At 43.5% G+C, this 22527-nt stretch overlaps 1 protein-coding gene across 1 annotated transcript in view; it reads right to left on the bottom strand.

The window, feature by feature from the left end:
• LOC126175419 (cholinesterase-like) overlaps positions 1–22527 on the bottom strand; it is a 423045-nt gene that overhangs the window by 38204 nt on the left and 362314 nt on the right. The window contains exons 4-5 of the mRNA XM_049922218.1: positions 17829–18014; positions 767–966 (exon numbers count right to left, since the gene is read on the bottom strand). Coding sequence (XP_049778175.1) covers positions 767–966; positions 17829–18014 — 386 coding nt within the window. The remainder of the gene's footprint in view (positions 1–766; positions 967–17828; positions 18015–22527) is intronic.

Raw genomic sequence — 22527 nt, forward strand, 5'->3', positions numbered from 1 at the left:
CAACCTCTTTTCTTCTGCCTCCCAAGAGACTGATCTGTTCCTTCCTTGCATTTTCCAGCTGTGCCAGGAAGATATATTTCCTACAAGAGTGAAGACGAAGATAATTTCTAACTAGCCTGTAACAGATCCCACATTTCTCTCTCAGGGTCAAAGTAATTTAAGGAGGAGGAATAAGTAAATAGTGAAAGACTGTATTTAAGTTTGTCATGCACATGAGTTGAGGTATATGTAAACAAAAAAGATAATAAAAGGTTTTGTGCTGTTGCAGCTTTTTGGGATGATTCAGAGGTTCAAATGACGGAAGAAAAACTTATTAGTTGATTTGTACTGAGAAAATACGCTTCAGCAAGATTGTTTAGTTAGATTTTTAGACGTTTCAAAATCGAAACATTTAGGCCCTCACAAAAGTATAACAGGGATACTCATGAAACTTAAATGGGAACCTTTGAAAACTACAATTTCCGCACTTTTACTTGGTGGCCCATCGCGTTATATTGCTTGATGACTGATGCATACTTCGTCACAAAAGTGTTCGCAATCCTCGGATTTCCTTTGACCATGAAATGTGCAGCGATCTAATAATATTGTCATTTAAATGCCTGCAGAGCGCTTGCTGAGACGAATCATCCTTTTTTTTTTTTCTTTTTTCGCAAGCAAGGTGAAGTTTCGGCGCCTGATGTAGTCTCATTCTTCGTATGCTGCTGGTGTCGGTATTACGTTTTCTCCAACTTCGTGAAATCTTCTGACGCAACACAGCAGAGCTCACCTCATCCGTCATTAAGAGCGACTGGTCCACTAGAAGGTCAGTGGCGTTGACAGATCGTAAGAACTCCACCAGCTGCTGCGAGTTTTCCGCTTCGTAGCCGAGAACAGAACCCAGTGCGAAGGCGTGGTGCCGGGCATCGCGCACCAACGACATGCGGGCGACGAAGGTGCCGCTCTGGTCCACCAGCTGTGAGAACAGACCTGCAGCAGGCGTACAAACACACGTCAGCCACTCAATACATGCACAGCTAAACGTGGTAGTCAGCATTTGTCGGGTAGTCTGTGGTATGATCAGCACTACTTAATCTGTTTCTATTTGGTTTTCCTTGCCTTACAAGCCCTTACAGTTATCTGCTTGCGATTTTTGTCACCTTAGTCGTATTAAGCACAATAAAATCTTTATTATTCCACTCTTTGGAATTCCTAAGAAAATGAAATGGAATGCCTAAATAGTCTCAGTCGTAGGTAAAACCAGTAACAGAATCGAAAGGATTCTGGGAAGACGTAAATCAGATTAGAGGGGGAATTGCTTACAAAATACTCCTGTGATCAGTCCATAATATCTGTCAAGTGTATGGGACCGAGCGAGGTGGCGCAGTGGTTAGCACACTGGACTCATATTCGGGAAAATGACGGTTATATCTCACGTCCGGCCATCCTGATTTAGGTTTTCCGTGCTTTTCCTAAACCTCTACAAGCAAATTCCGGAATGGTTCCTTTGAAAGGGCACGGCCGACATCCTTCCCCGTTCTTTCCTAATCCGATGAGACCGATGACCTCGCTGTTTGGTCTCTTCCCCCATACAACCCACTCAAGTGTATGGGAGCCATGCTAAAAAAGACTCACAGGGTTTTTATGCTGCAGCTACACACAGTAATTAAAATTTGAGACTGCTGTCAAATATAGAAATTTTAATTAAAAACCTGTTTATATTGTTCTGTATACCATGTAAGACAACCAGAATGTCGTTTTTTGTATGGAAGCATTGGTTACAGAATGACAAACCATTTTACACTAAATACCTTACTTCTATTTGCCTACGGTTCCTTAGAAGAAAAGGGCTTTCAAACAAACAATTATACTGTGACTGGGTGACTAATGCAGTCAACAAATGAAACCACGTGCTCAATGAACAGTGATTTCGTCGGTACGGCTCGTATATTCTTACATGTTATAGGTTTACGTGACATTATTTTCTTTTTATTTTATTATAGCTTATTCTTTCACTGTATTCAGGCTGATTGGTTGGTTGGTTGTTTGGGGAAGGAGACCAGACAGCGTGGTCATCGGTCTCATCGAATTAGGGAAGGAAGTCGGCCGTGCCCTTTCAGAGGAACCATCCCGGCATTTGCCTGGAGTGATTTAGGGAAATCACGGAAAACCTAAATCAGGATGGCCGGACGCGGGATTGAACCGTCGTCCTCCCGAATGCGAGTCCAGTGTCTAACCACTGCGCCACCTCGCTCGGTATATTCAGGCTGACTATTGATGATACGTACGCGACAGCAGGTCGAATAATATCCTCCTTTTGAAAGAGTACGGGAAGGTACATTGCTGATTGCCCAACGGGAGCAGTGTTACGGCTTCTAACATTTGCAATACTTCCTGGTGAACCACGTTGCTGTTCACTCATGGAAAAGCTTTATTCTCGCATACTGATCCATGGGTCGTTTAATATTTGAATAGGACGTGAGAAATTGACTCCTGAGTTGCAGAATGAAGTCGCAGACTCGCGCTGCGAACAGGCACGCTTTCGAGGATTTCAGTGTGAAATGTCTCGGCTGTGCCAGTTAGTACACATTCTTTCTGACTTTATCGTGAATCTTTATGGGGTGCTATATAGTAAAAAAATTAACAGGAATGATCATTGTTTCGTAATACAGAATAAAACAGCCACTACCATATCGTAAATATTCGCCCACACAGGACAAGCAACTTTGAAGTAAAATGTCTCCCCTGTACAGGGATGTATATAATGGATTTACGAGTACAGGTTGTAGACACATGGTTGATATATGGAACTTTGGGTCTGGGTGTGAGTTGTGCTCGGAAAGCCTTCTGGTTCGCAGTTCGCCATCGGCAGCGAAGCGGTGCGGATGGAACTCTTTACAAACTCGCTGCAGCGTGTGCCTCGCGGTTGGTTGCTTTCACAGCAATATTCGCGCGTGTTTGAACAACGGCGGAACTGCCAGCTCCTACCGTAAAACCACATTGAAGTTCATCTTTTGAAACAAATATGTCTGACCAAAATCAGTGAAGATAGTCCGTGAAGACATGATCGGAATACGTCTGTCCACCGTTAGTAGCATGGCTTGCATCAAACTAACAGTCGACGCAACATGCGACGAAATCTTAGCATGGACGAAAGACGGCCACAGATCGCAGAATTTGAACAGCCGCATCATCCCAATAAGCGCTGAACACGCCGGCCTGGGATTATGCATTATCTGTATCTTCGAACTTCCGTTCGAAATGCCGGCAGAAGACGTGATGGTGTCGCAGCGCTCGTTTGAAACAGTACTTGGGCATGTAGTAGCGAAATGGGCACATTTCACTAAATACCCAGTTTTGAACGGAGTGCTGTGAACTCATGACGCTTCTCCCCTTTCAGCTGTGACATCCCTTCTATACACCTACATGTTGGCATTGACCTGATGCCCTCCAGACACATGCATAATATCTTTCACAACCTGCAGAGACTGGGAAAGACGGTACCGACCACCTACAACAGAAACTGGCCCTCTCCCCTTGATACTAGTACCGGATGAAGATATTGACAGGCGTCTAAGTTATATTGATCTTCATACCATGGTTGTGTCTACAGCCTCCTGAACATAGTGAATATGTCCCATCGTCCGACTCGGAAACACATACCCACAAACGGAGGTCACCAAAACGATCCAAGAAGAAGGATGACGGATTCGTGTTTCCAGGATCAATCCGTCAGACGCCCACCAAAGATTCCCAGGACGAGGTCTGACGTGCAGATGCCATGTCCATCCCCATCACGAGCAGGACTATTTACCAAGTGTCTCCAGAACACAGCAAAGCCCTGAAGACACCCACTTTGATCGATTCCCATGCCACCAGCATACACGCATTGATGACAATGACTCATTTTGCACCAGCGCTAGTCGGATCTGACTGGCCCGTTTCGTGCACGGAGGACGTTGTTCCTGAACCCTCACCAGACGAAGAAGCGTCACAGGCTACCCTGGTCAAATGGGCATGATCAGTAGATAGACAATGCTTAAGAATGTACGACATTTCATTCTAACCGATATGAGAATGCATGGCAGGGTGTTGCCGACGCTGGCATGCAGAATTGCTACCATCTGTTTAAATATCATCCGTTCCTACCTTATACTTCAATTGCTATGGGACACATTATGAGCAACAAACATTTACATTGCGCTACTGCGCTGTTCCAAGAGATACAGACGAACAATTGATCCGATTTTTGTGGTTATGCTGCGTACATCAACCCAGCCACCAACCAAGGTAGTGGAACAGTCATTATCATGCGTGAAGGTATTGCAGCAGAAGATATCACTTTATTTCAGCCAGCATGAGAGCTGGCACTAACAGTACATGGAACCACGCTACTGAATGTCTATGCGCCATCCAGCACACACTAACGACGAGAGCCCTCACAGTTTTATTCTGAAACAATCACGCTGCTTTTTCTGACACGATGTGAGTACATAACTATCGGCGGGTGTTCTCGAGAGGGAAGACCAATACCCGAATTTTACCACCTATCTCAAACTCCATTACTTGGTGCATTGACTAAATCTCATACGATCCTGGGAAGTTGTGTCCGCCCCGATAGCTGAGTGGTCAGCACGTGATCAACCTCCGACGTCAAACAACTTGGTGCAGACGGGGTCAGTGGAAACTTAACATTACCTACTTACAGGAAGTGGAATGTCGACGAATGGTCACGATGACATGAAAATCCTGCGAAAGACGCATCACACAATACATGTTCAAAATTCTGTGGTAATACAATGTGTAAATCCAGCCCTACTCTGCACCCTGGTCCGATGTGGGAAGGAATAAATGCAGTGGCGCCAGGACGTGACAGAATTTTACTATATAATCCTCCAGGACCTTATGGAGCCCCATATTTTCCCAGAAAGTCAGGTCAAGGTTCAATGCATAAAGTTTCAAATTTTGGCCCATACACGGTGCAGACTTCAAGGTGTAGTTGCCTGAGTGTGGTGCCAAGACAGCATCAATGGAGAAACGCCCTCATGATGTCGTTGCAAATCTCATACATCATCGGTAAGTGCTGATCTGCTCTTTGCATTTAACTGTCGGTCAATGGTTGGTATCACAGGCGACCATCGCAACAACCTTCGAAGGTCACTGTCGTCACTTCTGTCGTGAGGACTACCCTAACGTTGAGGCACTTACAGAAATACTACAGGCGGACCACCATAACCTTGACGGCCAGACAGCAGACTCTCTTTTAACAAACTCCACTGAAGACATCACTGGTAGGCTCACCAAAAGGGTCTTAGCCGATCTATAGGACCAGATGGCCTGCTGTTATAACTTTATAGGACCTTCGAGGACTGCGATAGAGGTAAATGCACCAGGAACTGCTGCCCCCTATGACTTCGGTACCTCCAGAATTTCTGGTTGGCCTTATTATTCCGATACCCAAACATCTTGACAGACTCAACCTGACAGCTTTCGGCCAATAACTTTACTCAACTCCGATTTTAAGATTTTTATGCATCTTCTCTCGATGCATCACAGACGAGTCCTATACCATATCGCAGAAGTCCTAGGGCGGAGATGCTACTATATTATACTATCAACGCTATGTGATTATGGAGACCTTATCACCATTGCAGCAGTCTCTCGACTGGCAGGGAGCCATGACTGCCATCGACTTCGATCAGGCATTTGATGGTTGAACCACAGTTTCCTCGCAAAAATGATGGAACGTATGGCTTTCCTACTTGGCTTCATTCTCCTAATCATGCACCTAGATGCTTCGTCGAGTTTGATGGTCAATGGACAGACGACAACATCGATGTCGATAGCTCTGTAAGTCGGACAGTGTTGTCTCCTTTCAGTGACCATGTACGCCATCACACTAGAATCACTTTTCTACAGCCTGCAACGTCGTTTATCAGGAATCATTCTGTGAGGACACACATTCAAATACCATGCCTATGGCCGACCAGAGCGGCAGAGCGGTTCTAGGCGCTACAGTCTGGAACCGTGCGACCGCTACCGTCGCAGGTCCGAATCCTTCCTCGGGCATGGATGTGTGTGATGTTAGGTTTAAGTAGTTCTAAGTTCTGGTGGACTGATGACCTCAGAAGTTTAGTTCCATGGTGCTCAGAGCCCTCTGAACCATGCTTATACAGATGACCTCACCAGTAATCGAACTAGGTAGTTTCTGGCTCAGCTTACGTTGCTAACACATGTATCCAAGATGGCGGATGTAAGACAGCGGCCAATGTCCCACTGACATCGTGGCTGGTTTCAAATGGCTCTAAGCACTATGGGACTTATCATCTGAGGTCATCAGTAGACCGCGGAATTTAGGTTCAAAATGGTTCAAATGGCTCTGAGCACTATGGGACTTAACTTCTGAGGTCATCAGTCCCCTAGAACTTAGAACTACTTAAACCTAACTAACCTAAGGACATCACACACATCCATGCACGAGGCAGGATTAGAACCAGCGACCGTAGCGGTCGCGCGGCTCCAGACTGTAGCGCTTAGGACCGCTCAGCTACACCGGCCGGCGGAATTTAGGTAAAAACCTATTTTGTTCCTGAGTTCCTATTTGCATAAAAATTTATACTTACTCGTTTCATGACTATTTACACTTAATAGCGTTAATTCTATAGGACCTAAAAAGCCTATTTCGACGTTAGTGCCTATTTTTACCTATTTCGGCTTTAATATCCTAAAAGTGTCTATTTCATCATGGTGGCTCGAAGTTTTTCCACACTATACGACAGATGGAAAAAAATATTTTCTGCCCAGCGTGCAGCAAGGTGGCTAGTTGATATGCGCTCATGCTTCGTATTTGCCTAATACTTCGGTCTTTTTATTTTATTTTTTTATATCGCTATCCCTGTTAGTACCAAATACTCTTTATAGGTGTTTTATTATTCATATGTAAAAAATAGATCACGGATCTTTAGGTCAAAACCTATTTTTTTTCCTAAGCTCCAGTTTGCATATAAGTTGGTACTTATGCGTTTCATGACTAGGTCAAAACCTACTTTTTTTCCTAAGCTCCAGTTTGCATATAAGTTGGTACTTACGCGTTTCATGACTAACTAAACTGAATACCGTTAGTTCTATAGGACCTAAAATTGCGTGTTTCGACGTTGACGCCTAATTTTGCCTATTTCGGCATCAAAATCCTAAAAAGTACCTATTTCGTTAATCTGACATAGAGTTTTTGTAATTTCAAAGATTGGAAATAGTAAGTAAACTTAGGGCTTTACGTCTCGTCGAAGGCGAAGGTCGTTAGAGACTGTTTACAATTCCTTTGCTTGCCTTACTACCAACAGCACTCGGCACGGTTGAATGGTCATCCATCCAAGTACGCGCCGAGTGCGACAGTGCCTAACTTCGGTGAGCGAATGGGAACCGGTCAAAGAATTAGAATCGAACGTGGGAGTACTAAATGTTATATTTGAAAATATTCCGTTCGTAGGATTCTCTCCAGCTATGTATTTTCGCAAAGAAACGGTTTCATAGGCCTTAAGCTGAGCACGGATTAAAAAATCACAATGTTAATTGTAGACGCCCTCTATAGCTAAATTACTGCCCTTCGCACATTTTCTCGCTGCTGTCTACAGGCAGTCCTATCAAACTACTCTGTTTCGTGAAAGGTATTATACGTGAATTTTCCGGTTAGAAAAATAATTTGCCAGTAGTGAGATGTTTTCATCTGAAGCACCGGTAGATTCCATTCGTTTGTTTGGAAGGGGCGGCCATCTGTCAGGTGCCATACGTCCAGCAACGAGTACGGTACTCCCCTACCGCTCCCATGCACCGCAGTAAAAGGAAAAAAAAAAAAAAACAGGTCATCGTTCACTTTTTCCCAGCGAAAACAAATCAGTACATTGTGTAGCAACCGACGTGTTAAGTGTTACTGACTTTCTAAGTGCAAAATAAATTCTAGTTTCTGTGTGAGAATACTACGCCATGCCGAAAACAGCCAGTTCAAAGTCTTCTCATATAAGGCAATGGCTGCAAGATTTTCCGCATTATACAACAGATGCGAAAATTATTTTCTGCCAAGCATGCAACAAGGAGGTTAGTTGATGTTTTTCTTAGACTTCTTATTTTTCTGTTACTTAGGATTCTTTTTTATCGCTATCCTTTAGTAGTACGAAGTACTCTTTATATGCGATTCTAAACTGCATTTCCCTTTTCTCTCGTATTAGGTTTCGAGTGTTACGAAATCTCTCTTAACTCAGCATGCAGATGGAATCGCACATAAAGCTAATGTTGAACGAAAGTCAAAATTGAAGCAAACTCTTTTAACCAATAAATCTGGTGAATCCTCCGAAAAAAACAATTTCTGCAGTGATTTGTGTCATGCACTTGTGGCAGCAAACATACCCTTTGGGAAACTAGAAAACCCTATTTTCAGAGATTTTCTTGAGAAGTACTGCCATCAGTATATACCTGCAGAGTCAACTTTACGTAAGAATTATGTGGATTCAGCTTACAATGCTGCATTGCACAGAATCCGAGAACATGTTGGAGAATCTTGTACATGGATTTCTGTGGATGAAACTACTGCTAGTCTTGGCCGTTACATTGCAAACCTGATTACTTGCAAGCTGGATCCAGATGCTCCATTCAGGGCTCATTTGATTTACTCAAAACAGCTGGCAAAAACTAACCAACAAACAATAGCACTGTTTGTGAACAATGGGCTTAAGGTGCTATACCCAAACGGAGTGGATGAGAATAAGGTGCTGCTGGCCGCCACTGATGCTGCTGCATATACGATAGCAGCGTTTCAACTATTAAAAGTATTCTACCCATTAATGCTGCACGTAACTTGTGTAGTGCATGGGATCAACCGCATAGCAGAGCAAGTAAGGCTACAATTTCCTAAAGTAAATAAAGTAATATCTATGGTGAAGAAAATTTTTGTTAAGGCACCGTTAAGAATACAGGCGTTCAAAGAACAGCTTCCAGATGTCCCATTGCCGCCAGAGCTTGTTGTCACCCCCTGAGGCACGTGGCTGATAGCAGCAGAATACTATAGTACGCATCTCTCAGCTGTCCAGAAGGTGGTTGAAAATAGACCGGACGATGCTGCATCCGTAACTGCAGCAATGGAGTTACTCAAAGATTCTTCTTTAAAACGGGACTTATCTTACATTAGGGCCCACTACACATTTATGGTAAGAATAATATCACAATTGGAAGGCTCAGGGAGACCTATCTACGACAATATTTCTTTGCTTGAAGAAGTCAAAATGAAAATTAATGATGCACCAGGTGAAGTAGGGGAAAAAGTACGGGCAAAAATGTAAACGGTTTTGCAGAAGAACACTGGCCTGAAGGAGTTGTGTGCAGCTGCCGACATACTTAGTGGAAAATCCAGCACTCCTGTCCAACATGTGCCGAAAATGAAGTACGCCCCTGTCACATCTATTGATGTAGAACGTTGTTTTTGAGCGAATAATTGATTCTGACTGACGAGCGCCACAGGTTTTCACTAGAAAACCTGGAAAAGATTTTGGTTATTTATTATGAAGCCAACTATGGTCAGAATATGTGAAACTACGAATGTATTAATTAAACCATTGCCACATCTTTTTTACGGAGATCTTTATATTGCAGGAACTCAAAAATATTGGGAGTTACGTTCAACATTAATGTTGTAGATTGCTGTGCTCTGTAACTGTGTAAATATTCATTCTCCTTGTTTTAATGACTAATAAGATATTAATACTGTCAACACTGTGTATTTTAATTTATTTTTATTTTCTCTGCATCATTTTTATTAGAGCCTATTTTAGGTTTTATATAGCCTAAATGAACTACTGAAGGAGCCTATTTTAGATGCCTAAAACACACTATTTTACGACCTACAAATCCGTGGGCTAGCCATCAGTCCCCTAGACTTGGAACTATTTAAACCTGACTAACCTCAGGAAATCACACACATCCATGCCCAAGGTAGGATTCGAAACTGCGATCGTAGAGGCAGCGCGGTTCCAGACTACAGTGGCCAGCTCGTGACAGGGAATTCAAATTTTGGCAGGAAATAGGGCAAATGGGGTGCCTCCACTAAACTAACTTCTTTCATCCCTCTCCCATTCCTATGCTGTTACCCAACCCTCATCACAAGCCTGCCCTGGAAATGGAGCGAAACGGTCAGTCTCTATCCAGCTGCCAAAGAGGAAAGTTAAGTTGGTGTACTTCATTTATTTTTGGTGAAAAACTAAAGATCGCTCCAAATTACACATCTATAGGCATTGTGCTACAAGAGTGCCTAAAATCATAATATGGCTAAAAATTGAAGATGTCACACAACTGGTGTTACACTGCTGGAAAAAAAATCACAATACCATTTGACACTAGTAGCAGGCGGACACAAAAATAAACAGTGACTCTACAAGAACCGCTTCCTTCACCTACAAGTCGAAGTAAATCTCTGTGCTCTATTTCAGAAACGGCGGGAAAAAGACTCATCTGAAGTGATAACTGAAACAACCCTCTCAACTGATATATGAATAAAAATTATAGAGTGTTAATAAACGAGAACTGCAGTGAAGTTATAAAATCGGACTACACATACCTGCGACTGATAATAATACCAAGCGAAAAATGAATGCGTAAAGAGTAACATCACTTCGTCTGTAAATAACTGCGACGCTTGGTAAAATACTGGATGTTAGCACAGCGGAGCTTATAGACTACTACATACCACGCTCATAATAACGTATTTGACGCACAACGTGTCGCAGCATGAGGTCCTGGGATGCGGGTTTGGGGGACGGGGGCGGGGGGAGTGTGGGGTGTTGCATTTCGGTGGGGTGGGCTGGCTCGCTCGGCGCTCTGACCACAACTGCAGCTTGTAGCGAGGTTGTCACACATGCTGCCGTCTGTGGCGAAACCTATAGCAGCCGGCGGAATTATAGCTTTTGCCCGCAGCGAGTCATGCAGCTTCCGAATAACAGGTTCATTGTCCGTGGCTATTGCCTGAAGAGCCAACTGCCCCCACATAAGCTAGCTTCGTGAACGCGGACAGTGGTCACTCCCCAAACTGACGAACAAAGGCTGGACTGGTTCCTCTGGCACCAAGGTGTCCGTAGACGATACTCTGTCTGGTCTGGCCAGCTTGCTGCCGTGGTTTTCGGCATCTAGCTGCTATCACCTCCAGATTTTGGGACTGGAAGAATATTTACTTTCTGAGCTCTGTCAGAGAGAAATTCTTCGTTAATTGCGAATTAATTTACCGATCTCGAAACCGATATCAGCTACGATAACCGATTTTACACTCCAAAATGACGAAATTTGTGATACTTTTATGCTGAAATCATCGAAGAGAATATACAAATTTCCAGAGTTTCTAGTATTTTCGCCTCTTTTGCCGGAATATCATACAATTTACGCGACTATTCTCGATATCAACCAGACAGCAGTATGCTGTTGATTGCTTTTATAGTACAATAGTACAACACTGAAGATAAACAGTGGAGACCTTGTAACGGAACTGAAATGATGGTGGGCTGACAGTAATTTGGAGCCCGCGCGTCTGAAACGGGCGCGCTTGTGTGAGACTGCCAGGGAGTGCACCCTGATGCCATCTATTGGCGAAACTGGGAATTAGCGCTGCCTGTCAGACAATGCACTAAGCTCTCGGAGTCAAATGCATTCTTTTTCTTGGTAATTATAAGTTATTACTGTATAATTTAATGTTGTAAAGCGCTAGTAGTAAATTATTATGACTGGTATGGACTCCAGGGTAGTAAATATAAATATTCTTAAATACTAAATGATTTCGGTAAAAAGGTGGTAGGGGAACGCCCCCACTCTTGGTGATACGAGCGTAGCTAGGGGTAGCTGGAGACACAGGGACTGAACAATGGAATGGCCTGGGGAGTGTTGACGTGATCGGACGTGCGTAACTGTGCTCACACAAAAGTGATTGTGCAACAGCGAAGAGGCGAATATCGTCGCCATTTTTGGAGTAAAACGCGACGAATGGTTGTTGAAGCCGCCTTTATGCCACTGGGGCTGATTGTAAGAGTTCCTGTGCCCAGATTTTATGGCGGACGTGCAGTAGCTTATACGAGTGCTACAGCTCGTAGTTCCAGCCGCCATTAAGGGCATGAGGCGTGAAGAGCTGCGTTAGCCACATGCATCTCACCACCAGCACCGACACGTCTACCCAAGGCAAGACTGCTTGCAATTGTTAAGTCAAACTTTCTATACATGTAAAAGGAGAATACCAGTTTTCTTTTATGCAAGTGCAGAGGACAGAATATAGTAATGAGTAAAATTACGACGCATGTTGTTCATTGTAAAGGGTTGTAACCTCAAACATAGTATAGTGAAATCAGACTGAGGCCACCATCGCCTCTTTCATTTACAATTCTTTTGGTTGTAGAATACTTTAGTGTATAAGAATGTTGAAAAGAGCAATGGTCACACCAGAATGAGTCGCCTATTTACAGTTACTTAAATTTTTCTGAGCAACCTTTCAAGTAAAGTCACTTAACTAATTCTGTATCAATGGTCCAAAGAGTAATATCCAAAATCATTAAATAAGTTGAAGGATAGAATTTTGTTAACCGAAGTTGCATAAACTGTCTTGGTAGTAATTACCAAGCCAACTCACAGAAATTGAGAGAGTATTTGCTTTGTAGAATCATCTAGAATGATCAGAAATAGTAATATTCAGAACTAAGTTTAAATTCAACTCAAGCCATTTCACTTTGAAACGAGCCCAAAAATTGATTTATTCTTTTGCTCCTTCAGAGCTGGCGACCATAGTTATAAGTATTTTCAGGAGGATTCGACGGTAAGTCTGCTGCTCTCGTCGTGCTGATAGGATTATCCACTGCTGCTAGCAGTGGTGATTGGATACATAAGCTCACTACCAAGTTAAGTGGGTCAGGTAGGCAGTGTTACCGTGTGAACTGTAGGGCACTGTAGGCCATGGATCGAACCCGTTCAATCATCACAGCTCTTAGGGAAATAGTCCGGTTAGGAGTGTACTATTCATTAGGTAAATACTGGCGAGTAACGGTCAAAAATGTATACGCAAGTGAATTTAGCAAGGTCCACGTAGCACCTAGTTAATGTGGTGCAATGGTGAGGGTAGGAGTGGAGTAAAAGTGAGCTGAGCTTGTGGCAGCTGTGCTGGATTCAAGTATTAACTACGTGAATTCACTACTGCCTCTTACCATTGGGACTGAGCTATTTACAGTTAAAATACGTAGCAGTAAGCGCAAAGGCGTGACAGCTACAAGTCCGTATTGGTTTTATACATACGGAATTGGGAAGTGGGTCATTCCGTCAGTGGAGGGGGTTAAAACAACCGAGTCAGTGGAGAACATACCCCATTTACTGATGGAAAGATTCAGCGGTTCGGTCGCAACCTGGAACTTCAGCGAGATCATTACGTGGCGCACGCTGCAAACCATTGATTAACTATTAATACTCAGGAACTTATCTCGTGTGCTAAGATTTTTACATGAAAACTCGAAAATAAAGGAAAGTGGTAGTTCCACTCGTATTTTTTAAAGAATGCCGGTGTCAGTGACGTAACATATTCCAAATCATCCTTGTACTTCACGAAGTCAACTAAGGATCTAATACTCATAATCATACTACTTATCTTGCCTTGAATACCATTAAATGGTTCTTCCACCGATGTTTTACCATCTAGATGCAAACAACACATCAAAATCGATGCTGTCGCAACCAAATAAATAAAAAGGTGTAGAATGGCAATATACCTCACAGTCGAACAAGAGGCTTCTGGAAGTTTCTGACTTGCTGGACCGACGACACAAAGAGAGAGAGAGAGAGACTTGTAACGATTAGTGTCACTACAGCCCCGTTAAAGATGTGTGGCATCACTGACCACACCATCTGACGAGTAGAACAAGAGGCTTCTGTTTCTGGTCTGCAGATGGACAAAAGACACTAGAAAAGACACTTCCTGCAAGCCGTTAAACGTATTTATTGGAAAGACTGGTCCTCTTGGAACAAAGACGAAATGCTTGACTGTTCCTCGGAATTAAGAAGTGAACAGTCAACTGCTGTGTGCTACAAAACTTTCTGGATGTGGGGGGACTATCTGAAAGTAGTATTTGGGTAAGTAAAGTCAGCCCCATGTAGGAAATCATTCGGCTGGGCAAAGCTCTTTGGTGTTTCTCACTACAGATACCTCTATTCCTCCTTCATATCTGTATCCGCCGGCAACTTTAAGCACTGAAATATGGTCTAGAGTACGTATTCCCGTTCGTCATATTTAGAGCTGTGCGTTAAACGAGTGTTATTTCGTGCTGAAGTTTTTTCTCTGCATCGCTTCAGCACCATAAGGTGCTTCTCACGGGCTATCCCATCTTTCACAGTCCTTCAGGTAGTGTGTTATACTGGTGAAAACTACTCTTCGGCACTTCTCATTGCTAATACCTGCACACCTATACAGTGATGGCGTGTCGGATCCAAACAGTCGTCGATGTCCATGTGCTGGCAGCAGCTCTTTATGTACGTACAACCACTTTTTAATGCAGACTCACCGCCGGAGCGCTGTCGAAGGACGAAACCCGCGGGTTAGGCAGCTGGCGGCGTGGCACGCACTTCATCAATCACATCTCACCACGGATATGAGTGCAACATCATACATCGTCATTACTGGTAAATATCCGACGCGATTCAAACTCCATACCATCATCCTGGCAGCCGTTCCCCACTGCCTGAGTTGCAATGTGGACGACACAACGAACATCGTTTCTTCTGCGATGCTGCAGCGGGCGTATAGATCCCTCTCAAGCACAAATTGCATTTTTATCCCTGGGTACCAGAAATGGACCCAAGAACGTAAATGATTTTTTGAGATCTTTGCTAACAATACTACATAATGAGACATGTCAAATACCAGTCATATTTGCTGACTACTTAGGGAGCATACTTTTCGAACCATCGCGCAATTGGAACCTCCACAGTGAGCGGGTTTGACAGGTGCAGCTCTGCTCTCATGATCACCAAAGGCTCAACGTTGCTTTCTGAAGGCATGTCCCCAAACGGTGTCTCCAAAACAGGCGGTCGCCGATTAGTTTTTGGACCACGAGAGCATCTTTGAGTTATTTTTTCCTGTTTCAAATGTTAAATAAATGAATTTTATCTTATCCTTTTTACGCTGTATACCTAAAAAATACTCTAAATTGTTTACTTCGCTACCTGTGTTCTGTAATTTGTTGTCAATGGATAAAAGTTAATTTTGGGGAAAGTGGTGTTTGAAGTAAGAACTATGACTATTATGTTCATATATATAAATTTGTTTTGTTATCAACATTCCAAACTAAATTTTCGTATTTTCTAATGACGGAAACCATTCTTGTAAAATTTATTTATAAGTACAATAAAGAGCGGTAAAAAGAAAAAGAAAATACGCAGTTCACTAACTGGAAAAACAGGAAGGCAGCCCGGACTCGGATCGAAAACACATTGCGGTTTAACAATGAAAGAAAAAAAAAAAGGCGATGAGGTGACTGTTTGCGATAATCGGGAAATCCTGGTTCGAGTTCCGGTCCGGTACAAATTTAATTGCCGCGCGGGATTAGCCGAGCGGTCAAGGGCGCTGCAGTCATGACCTGTGCGGCTTGTCCCGGCGGAGGTTCGTGTCCTCCCTCGGGCATGGGTGTGTGTGTTTGTCCTTACGATAATTTAGGTTAAGGGGTATGTAAGCTTAGGGACTGATGACCTTAGCAGTTAAGTCCCATATGATTTCACACACATTTGAACACATTTTGAACAACTTTAATTGTCGTCATTCCCTCGTATAACTGATGGTTGTCGGTATTCGCAACTGCGATTACATTTCTTGTATGAATGTAGTTGGTTCGGCGCGCCTTTGTGTTATTTTGAATGTCGTGTAGCACCAATCAATTTCATGAAAGAAACGAAACTCAAAGCAGTAGGTAGTAGCTTTTGGTCTGCACTATAATTGACGAAGTCGATTCTACGGGAGGGGTTCAACAGTTAATGCAATACTTTTTTTCTGAAAACAGGTGGGTTTTATCCAAGATCCAATACGCCATATTATTTCCCACTCTTTTTGCTACAAAACCCTATTTTTCAACATAATCTCCGTTCAATGCGATGAACTTACACCACATTACTGGGAGGACCCGTATTCCCGCACCATACCACTGTACTGGTCGACCTCGGAACGAATGTCTTGCTGCATCAAGAACCACCCCACGTATTGCTTCCCGCGGAGTGCGTCCTTCGTTGGGTCAAACAGATGGAGGTCAGAAGGTGCGAGATCAGGGATATGGGGTCGATGAGGAACAGTCGAATGAATTTTTGTGAGCTCCTCTTGCATGCACAGACTTGTGCGAGGTCTTTTGTTGTCATGGAGTTCATTTGCTTTTTTTATCGCGACGAACACACTGAAGTCGTTTCTTCAATATCTGGGGGTGTGTGCGGCCGGCCGGCACGCCAGAGATTGGGCAGATTTGCGTGACCATGTTGCAATGACGAGAGATGCCTTACGAGACGACTCACCGTGCTTTTGTTCATTGCCAGGTCGTATTAGACATTCTACAAGAGCCTAAGCGTGTCTGCGATTTTCTGATTTTCCACACCTCAGCTACAGACGCCATTTCGGTAGCTACGTACAGAACCGCCAGTTATCGGAACGTCATGAAATTACTGTAGTCGAGGCGGGAATATTCCGCAAGTGCCACAACAACCTTGGCATTTTTTCAACCAAAGCAGGTGGAGGAAAAATGTGTTGCAATACTTGTGGAGCGCCTCTCGAATTTACACAACTAAGGAACACTTCCGTAGTCTTCCGTATCAACTGGACAAAAAATAATGTACATTTGAAAGGTGGTATTGGAAAAGGAAATGATATGTTTATCATCCAATGCCAGTGCTCAAGTAGCAGCTTCAACACAGCTAACCTGATGAATTCCATGTGCGATATATTGGAAAGTCCACGTTTTAACCGTTGTCGACGGGACGTTAAACACTTACCACCACCACCACCTCCACGTTTTAACTTTCTACCCACTTCGCCGGCCGGTGTGGCCGAGCGGTTCTAGGCGCTACAGTCTGGAACCGCGCGACCGCTACGGTCGCTGGTTCGAATCCTGCCTTGGGCATGGATGTGTGTGATGTCCTTAGGTTAGTTAGGTTTAAGTAGTTCTAAGTTCTAGGGGACTGATGACCTCAGAAGTTAAGTTCCATAGTGCTCAGAGCCATTTGAACCATTTTGAACCCACTTCATAGCTAACGAAATTTTTAGAAGGAAAGCGTCTACAATGAAAACTTTATGGCAACTGCAGAACTTAGAGACTGACACTAAAAGGCTGGGATCTATTCACTTGAAAAAATATGACCCAGAGTGAACTGACCTAGTGATCACTCCTTCCCCCTTTCATTGTATTTAAAATGTTCAATTAACGGTAGCAAATTTTATCAGGACTATCAGAATCCATGTATTTTGGGGCAAAGAAATTATATACAGGCGAACAAGGGAAGGTGAAAGGCAGAGAGCGTGTGCCTGTTCCGAATCCCTTGTACCTGTTTCTATCTTGGATATAGCTGACAGGATTTTTGCAATCGACACTTAATAGTTAATACGTTGCCTTTCGTTACACTTAATTACTAAGAAGAAGTACTTGCTGTTAACATCACTGTTAGTTACACAACAGTTCAGCCTCCCAAAGAGTATGGTACTGTGGAACGATTTTGTATCCTTACACTAGGAGACGACGAAGTCCGAAGATCGGTGCATATTAACTTGACAAACACCACAGCCTGTTACTGTCCTGTTGGTAAGGCTCACTTTGCCTTGTACAAACCTGCAGTCAAAGGTGACGTAAGATGCAGGGAGACAGCGTCGCCACCAGCGCTGCGTCCGTCCAGCGTCACACGCTGAGGATCACCGCCGAAGCGCGCGATGTTGCTCTGCACCCAGGAGAGCCCCAGCAGCTGGTCCTTGAGTCCCGCGTTGCCAGGGATCACCACGTCCCTAGTACTGAGGAAACCTGAAATCAAACTGACATCTTAACAGCGCTATCGTGTCTGGACCTCACACGACTGGTGGATAACGGATGATGCAATAAAGGCAACAACTGCGAATTTCATCTTTCAAAAACGTTTCATCAAACTTAAATGTATACTGGTAAGTGGAGTGGTCCATCTTCTAACAAAAGCCTCTACTGCGCGAGTAAAATTGCTCGATGGTGGACGTCCGTTACTTGCCACTACAATGTTGTCACATCGGCTGCCAGTTACCTGTTAGCACACAAACACAGCGAGTCACTTCACAAGAGCTGTTGCTTGTACATCACGAGCAATGGTGCAAGCCGCCATCCTAGGTTATGATGGGAACACAAGTTGCTCTGTCGATAGTTGATTGTAATTATACAATGACTGAACTGTGGCAGATGACGCGTGTTGTAGCCCTGGATTTATGCCCACGTTCTGACCGAACCACAACTTCCTGATGGGCAATGTACCGAGAATACGTCAGTCAATAACAGCAGCAGAAATATTGATGAAATTCGCTTTGTTCACAGCGATTAAAGCTAAATTCAACGAGCAAATTCAAGACGGAAAAATTTTAGTATCAACATTTTGCCGATACAGGACTAGCAACATCTCTTTTAATATTTCATGAAGCGTTTGTTAAGAAATATGTCACAGTTGCACTTTCACTGCATTTTCGGTTAGTAGCTCAGGTATGAGAATGAACCATTTGGTTCGAAACCAGTCGCAAAACATCAGTGCTGCACTTTAACAAGTAATGAACGCTTCATCAAATAGAAAAAAATTCTGTCTGACCAGTAAAAGCAAACTGTAATATCACTCTTTTTCATTGGTTAGCTGAAACTGTCCACACTGGGTACACGAGTTGCCGCATTACCAACAGATGAGCAGTCCTGGCTACAGCTCACAGGCGGCACGTGCAGACTGCAAACGAAAAAGGAATGATAGGTAGAAAAATAAGAGAAAATAACAAACACAATACTGCAACGAAAATGACACATCACAGTATGACGAATAAAAAAATATATTGAACCGATTTATTAAATAAAAAATTCATCGAAGATAAATCAGACACGAATCCCTGTCCTGTATAAATTTTCAACTTTCCCCGTTGATTTCAGTCAATTCCTGCTGACAACTAATGTCTTTAATTTTTTTGTGTGTTGATTCATAGTGACTGCAGGATCCAAATATCTGTTCTTTCGGTCATGTCCAAAAGAACACGCACCACATATAGACACTGGCGTCCAAAATTAAAGCAACAAACCGCTATTTCACCGACCTATGTCTAATTCACGATGTAGTCATACAAACTGTACGTATGATCGTTTTCTGCAAGGAAGATGGCATTCCGGTCAACGGACAACCAAGCCAACGATGACGCCAGGGCAGCCAACAAACGGGATGTTGTTTACCGAATAGTCCCACACAGACAATGGCTGTGTACACAGTCAGACTCGGTTGAATATGGCACAGAGAAGACGCCTACCACTCTCTCTGCGGAGGAAGGCCATGGGAATAATGAGAGCAGAACAGTCGCAAGCTGATGTGGCCTGATGGCTTAATGTGAATCGTTCTGTTGTTTCTCGGATATGGTGACAGTTTATACGGACCGAAACTGTATCCCGAAGTCCAGGGAAGGGCCAATCACATGTGACATCATGGAGAGATGGCCTTTATGTGGCTGAAATGGCTCGACGGTGCGGGCATAGCACTGCACGACTACTGGCATCTGATCTCACAGCATCCACTGGACGTGTTGTATCGAGGCAAACGGTGTACAGAAGGCGTCAGCAGAGTGGCCTTTATTGTCGGAGACCTGCTGTATGTATACCTCTGACACGGCTTCACATGAGTCGTCATCGTGCCGTCTGGACTGTCGAACAATAGGCTGACGGTAGTTTCACAGATGAGTCCCAATTTGGTCTGGAGAGCGATTCTAGACGGATTCGCGTCTGGAGGGAACGTGGAACACGATTTAGGGACACAAACATTGTGGGAAAAGACTGATATCGAGGAGGGTCTCTAATCGTGTGGGCAGGGATTCCGTTGATCACTCTAACAATTCTTCGTGAAAAAGTACGGATGAGTCGGCAAGGTTTAACTGGTGTTAGGTATCGTGACAAGATCTTGAGACCTCATGTGTGGTTGTTGCGAGATGATGGGGCTCAGACTTCGTACTGATGGACGATAACGCTCGACCTCATAGAGGACGGGTTGTCGACGTTTCCTTGGTAACGGAAGATATTGCACACACGGCGTGGCCTCCTCTCTCTCCCGATTTGAATCCCATAGAGTATGTTTAGGATGCACTAGGGAGACGGGTTGCATCACTTCAGCTTCCACCGACCACTCTCCGACCGAGACTTGCCAACAGCTCTACAGGAAGAACGGGCGTTATTGCCTCAACGTGATATTGACGACGTCATTCACAGCATGACCCGACGTTGCCAGGCCTGCGTTGCTGCCAGACGTGATCACACCCCATACTGATCACATTAACCACTTGTCGGAATGTGTGTGGAAATCCGTTAAGTTGGAAAAAAGGAAGAACACTTTTGTATACCGTTATACATTTAGCAGTTGTTAACGTTCTGTATTCCATACATTGTTTCAAGTATACTATCACCTGTTTGTATTCTTTTGTGGCAAAATAAATGCAACATTGCAAAATTCCCGCTTATTGCTTTAATTTTGGGTACCAGTGTATTTATGGTGAGGACATGATACCTTCAGTGCAGATGCACACCAAGCTCCAACTGTTATATGAATTGGTGAAAGGCCTCGAGTAATGAAAATAATGGGCAAGTGGCATTACATCAGTAGTGTGTGGATAAGTTGCGAATTTGAGTCTACCAGGTGCGCTAGTGTTGCTGCACTGACCAATGTGTCCAGCAGTCAGCAAATCTCCCTACTAAGAAGGAGACCTGGGTTCAGATCGCCGTCTGACACAGATTTTCAACTTTTCCCATTGGTTTCAATTAATGACCTCTGGCAGCTGATGTCTTTAAATCCTTTTTTGTGTTGATTCTTAGTGGCTGCAGGATTAAAATTGTGTATTTGCTTTCGTACATTCCCAAAGAATGGACACCAGATAATTATCGAAAGCACTTTTTTTTGAAAAGTACCCAAAAATATCAGTGACGTGGGTCAAAGAAGTTAAAGGAGATCTCAGCAAAAAAAAAAAAAAAAAAAAAAGAGAAATATTCAGAGAAAAAATAAAATGTTGCTTGGGATTACAGGAAGAAAAAAAAAGCTCAAAATCGACAGATTAATGAAGACAACAACGAACGCAAAGAAAGAAAATTTACTGTAAAGAAAAAAAGCTGATGTATGTTTTGGGGAGGGGAAATCAAAGACTTTGTTGTACTGGCAGAACACTTAGAAGATGCAAAATATCTATTAAATGGACTGCCTACACTACGCTTGCTGTCCTCTTTAGGAGTATTGGTGCCCGGTGTGGAATCCTTACCAGATCCAGAAGAGATAAGTAATTTCAAGTGGTCTTCAATACACGCAAGCAATTAAAAATCTTGATGCGTGAAGAATAAACTATAAGCGGCGATCAAAAAGTTAACGTTATTACCAAATGTGTCCTAACAGGACGCTGCGGAAGGAAAAATACCGGTAGACGTCCACTGGAGACTCAAGAATATGTATGGGGCAGCATGTCTAGTGATAAGCGCCACTGTGGAATGCTACGCCAAGTTCCATACTGGTCGAAGTTCACAAAAGAGTCTGATCGATCTGGAAGGCCAGCCTCATCATTATTGACAAGTGGGAGACACTCAAGCATCCGTCCTACAGACCTGATCTTACCGCAAACTTTCTGTCCCCTGAAGGGTCGCCAATTCCTATCGCGCAGAGATGCACAGGAGGAAGTTCCAGACATCTTCGGCAGCAGGACACGATGTTATACCAGAGGTTATCTTCAGCATAGTGCGTCAGTGGGATGATTCCCTCAATGCACACGGCGATTTTGCCTGACTGGTATACCAGTTCATCTACATCTACATCTCATGGATTCTCTGCAAATCACACATAAGTGCCAAATGCCTGGCAGATAGTTCATCGAAGCACCTTCACAATAATTCTCTATTATTCCAATCTCTGTCAACTTGCAGAAAAAAACGAACACCTATATCTTTCCGTGCGAGCTCTGATTTCCCTTATTTTATTATGATGATCATTTATCCCTACGTAGGTCGGTGGCAACAAAATATTTTCCCATTCGGAGGAGAAAGCTGGTGATTCAAATTTCGTGAGAAGATTCCGCCACAACAAAAAATGCCTTTGTTTTAACGATGTCCACCACAAATCCTGTACCATGTCAGTGACACTCTGACCCCTATTTCGCGATAATACAGAACGTGCTGCTCTTCTTTGAACTTTCCGGATGTACTCCATAAACCTTATCTGGTAAGGATTCCACACCGGGCACCAATACTCCAAAAGAGGACAGCAAGCGTAGTGTAGGCAGTCCATTTAATAGATATGTTGCATCTTCTA

The sequence above is a fragment of the Schistocerca cancellata genome, chromosome 3 (genome assembly GCF_023864275.1).
Source record: "Schistocerca cancellata isolate TAMUIC-IGC-003103 chromosome 3, iqSchCanc2.1, whole genome shotgun sequence".
Lineage (NCBI taxonomy): Eukaryota > Metazoa > Arthropoda > Insecta > Orthoptera > Acrididae > Schistocerca > Schistocerca cancellata.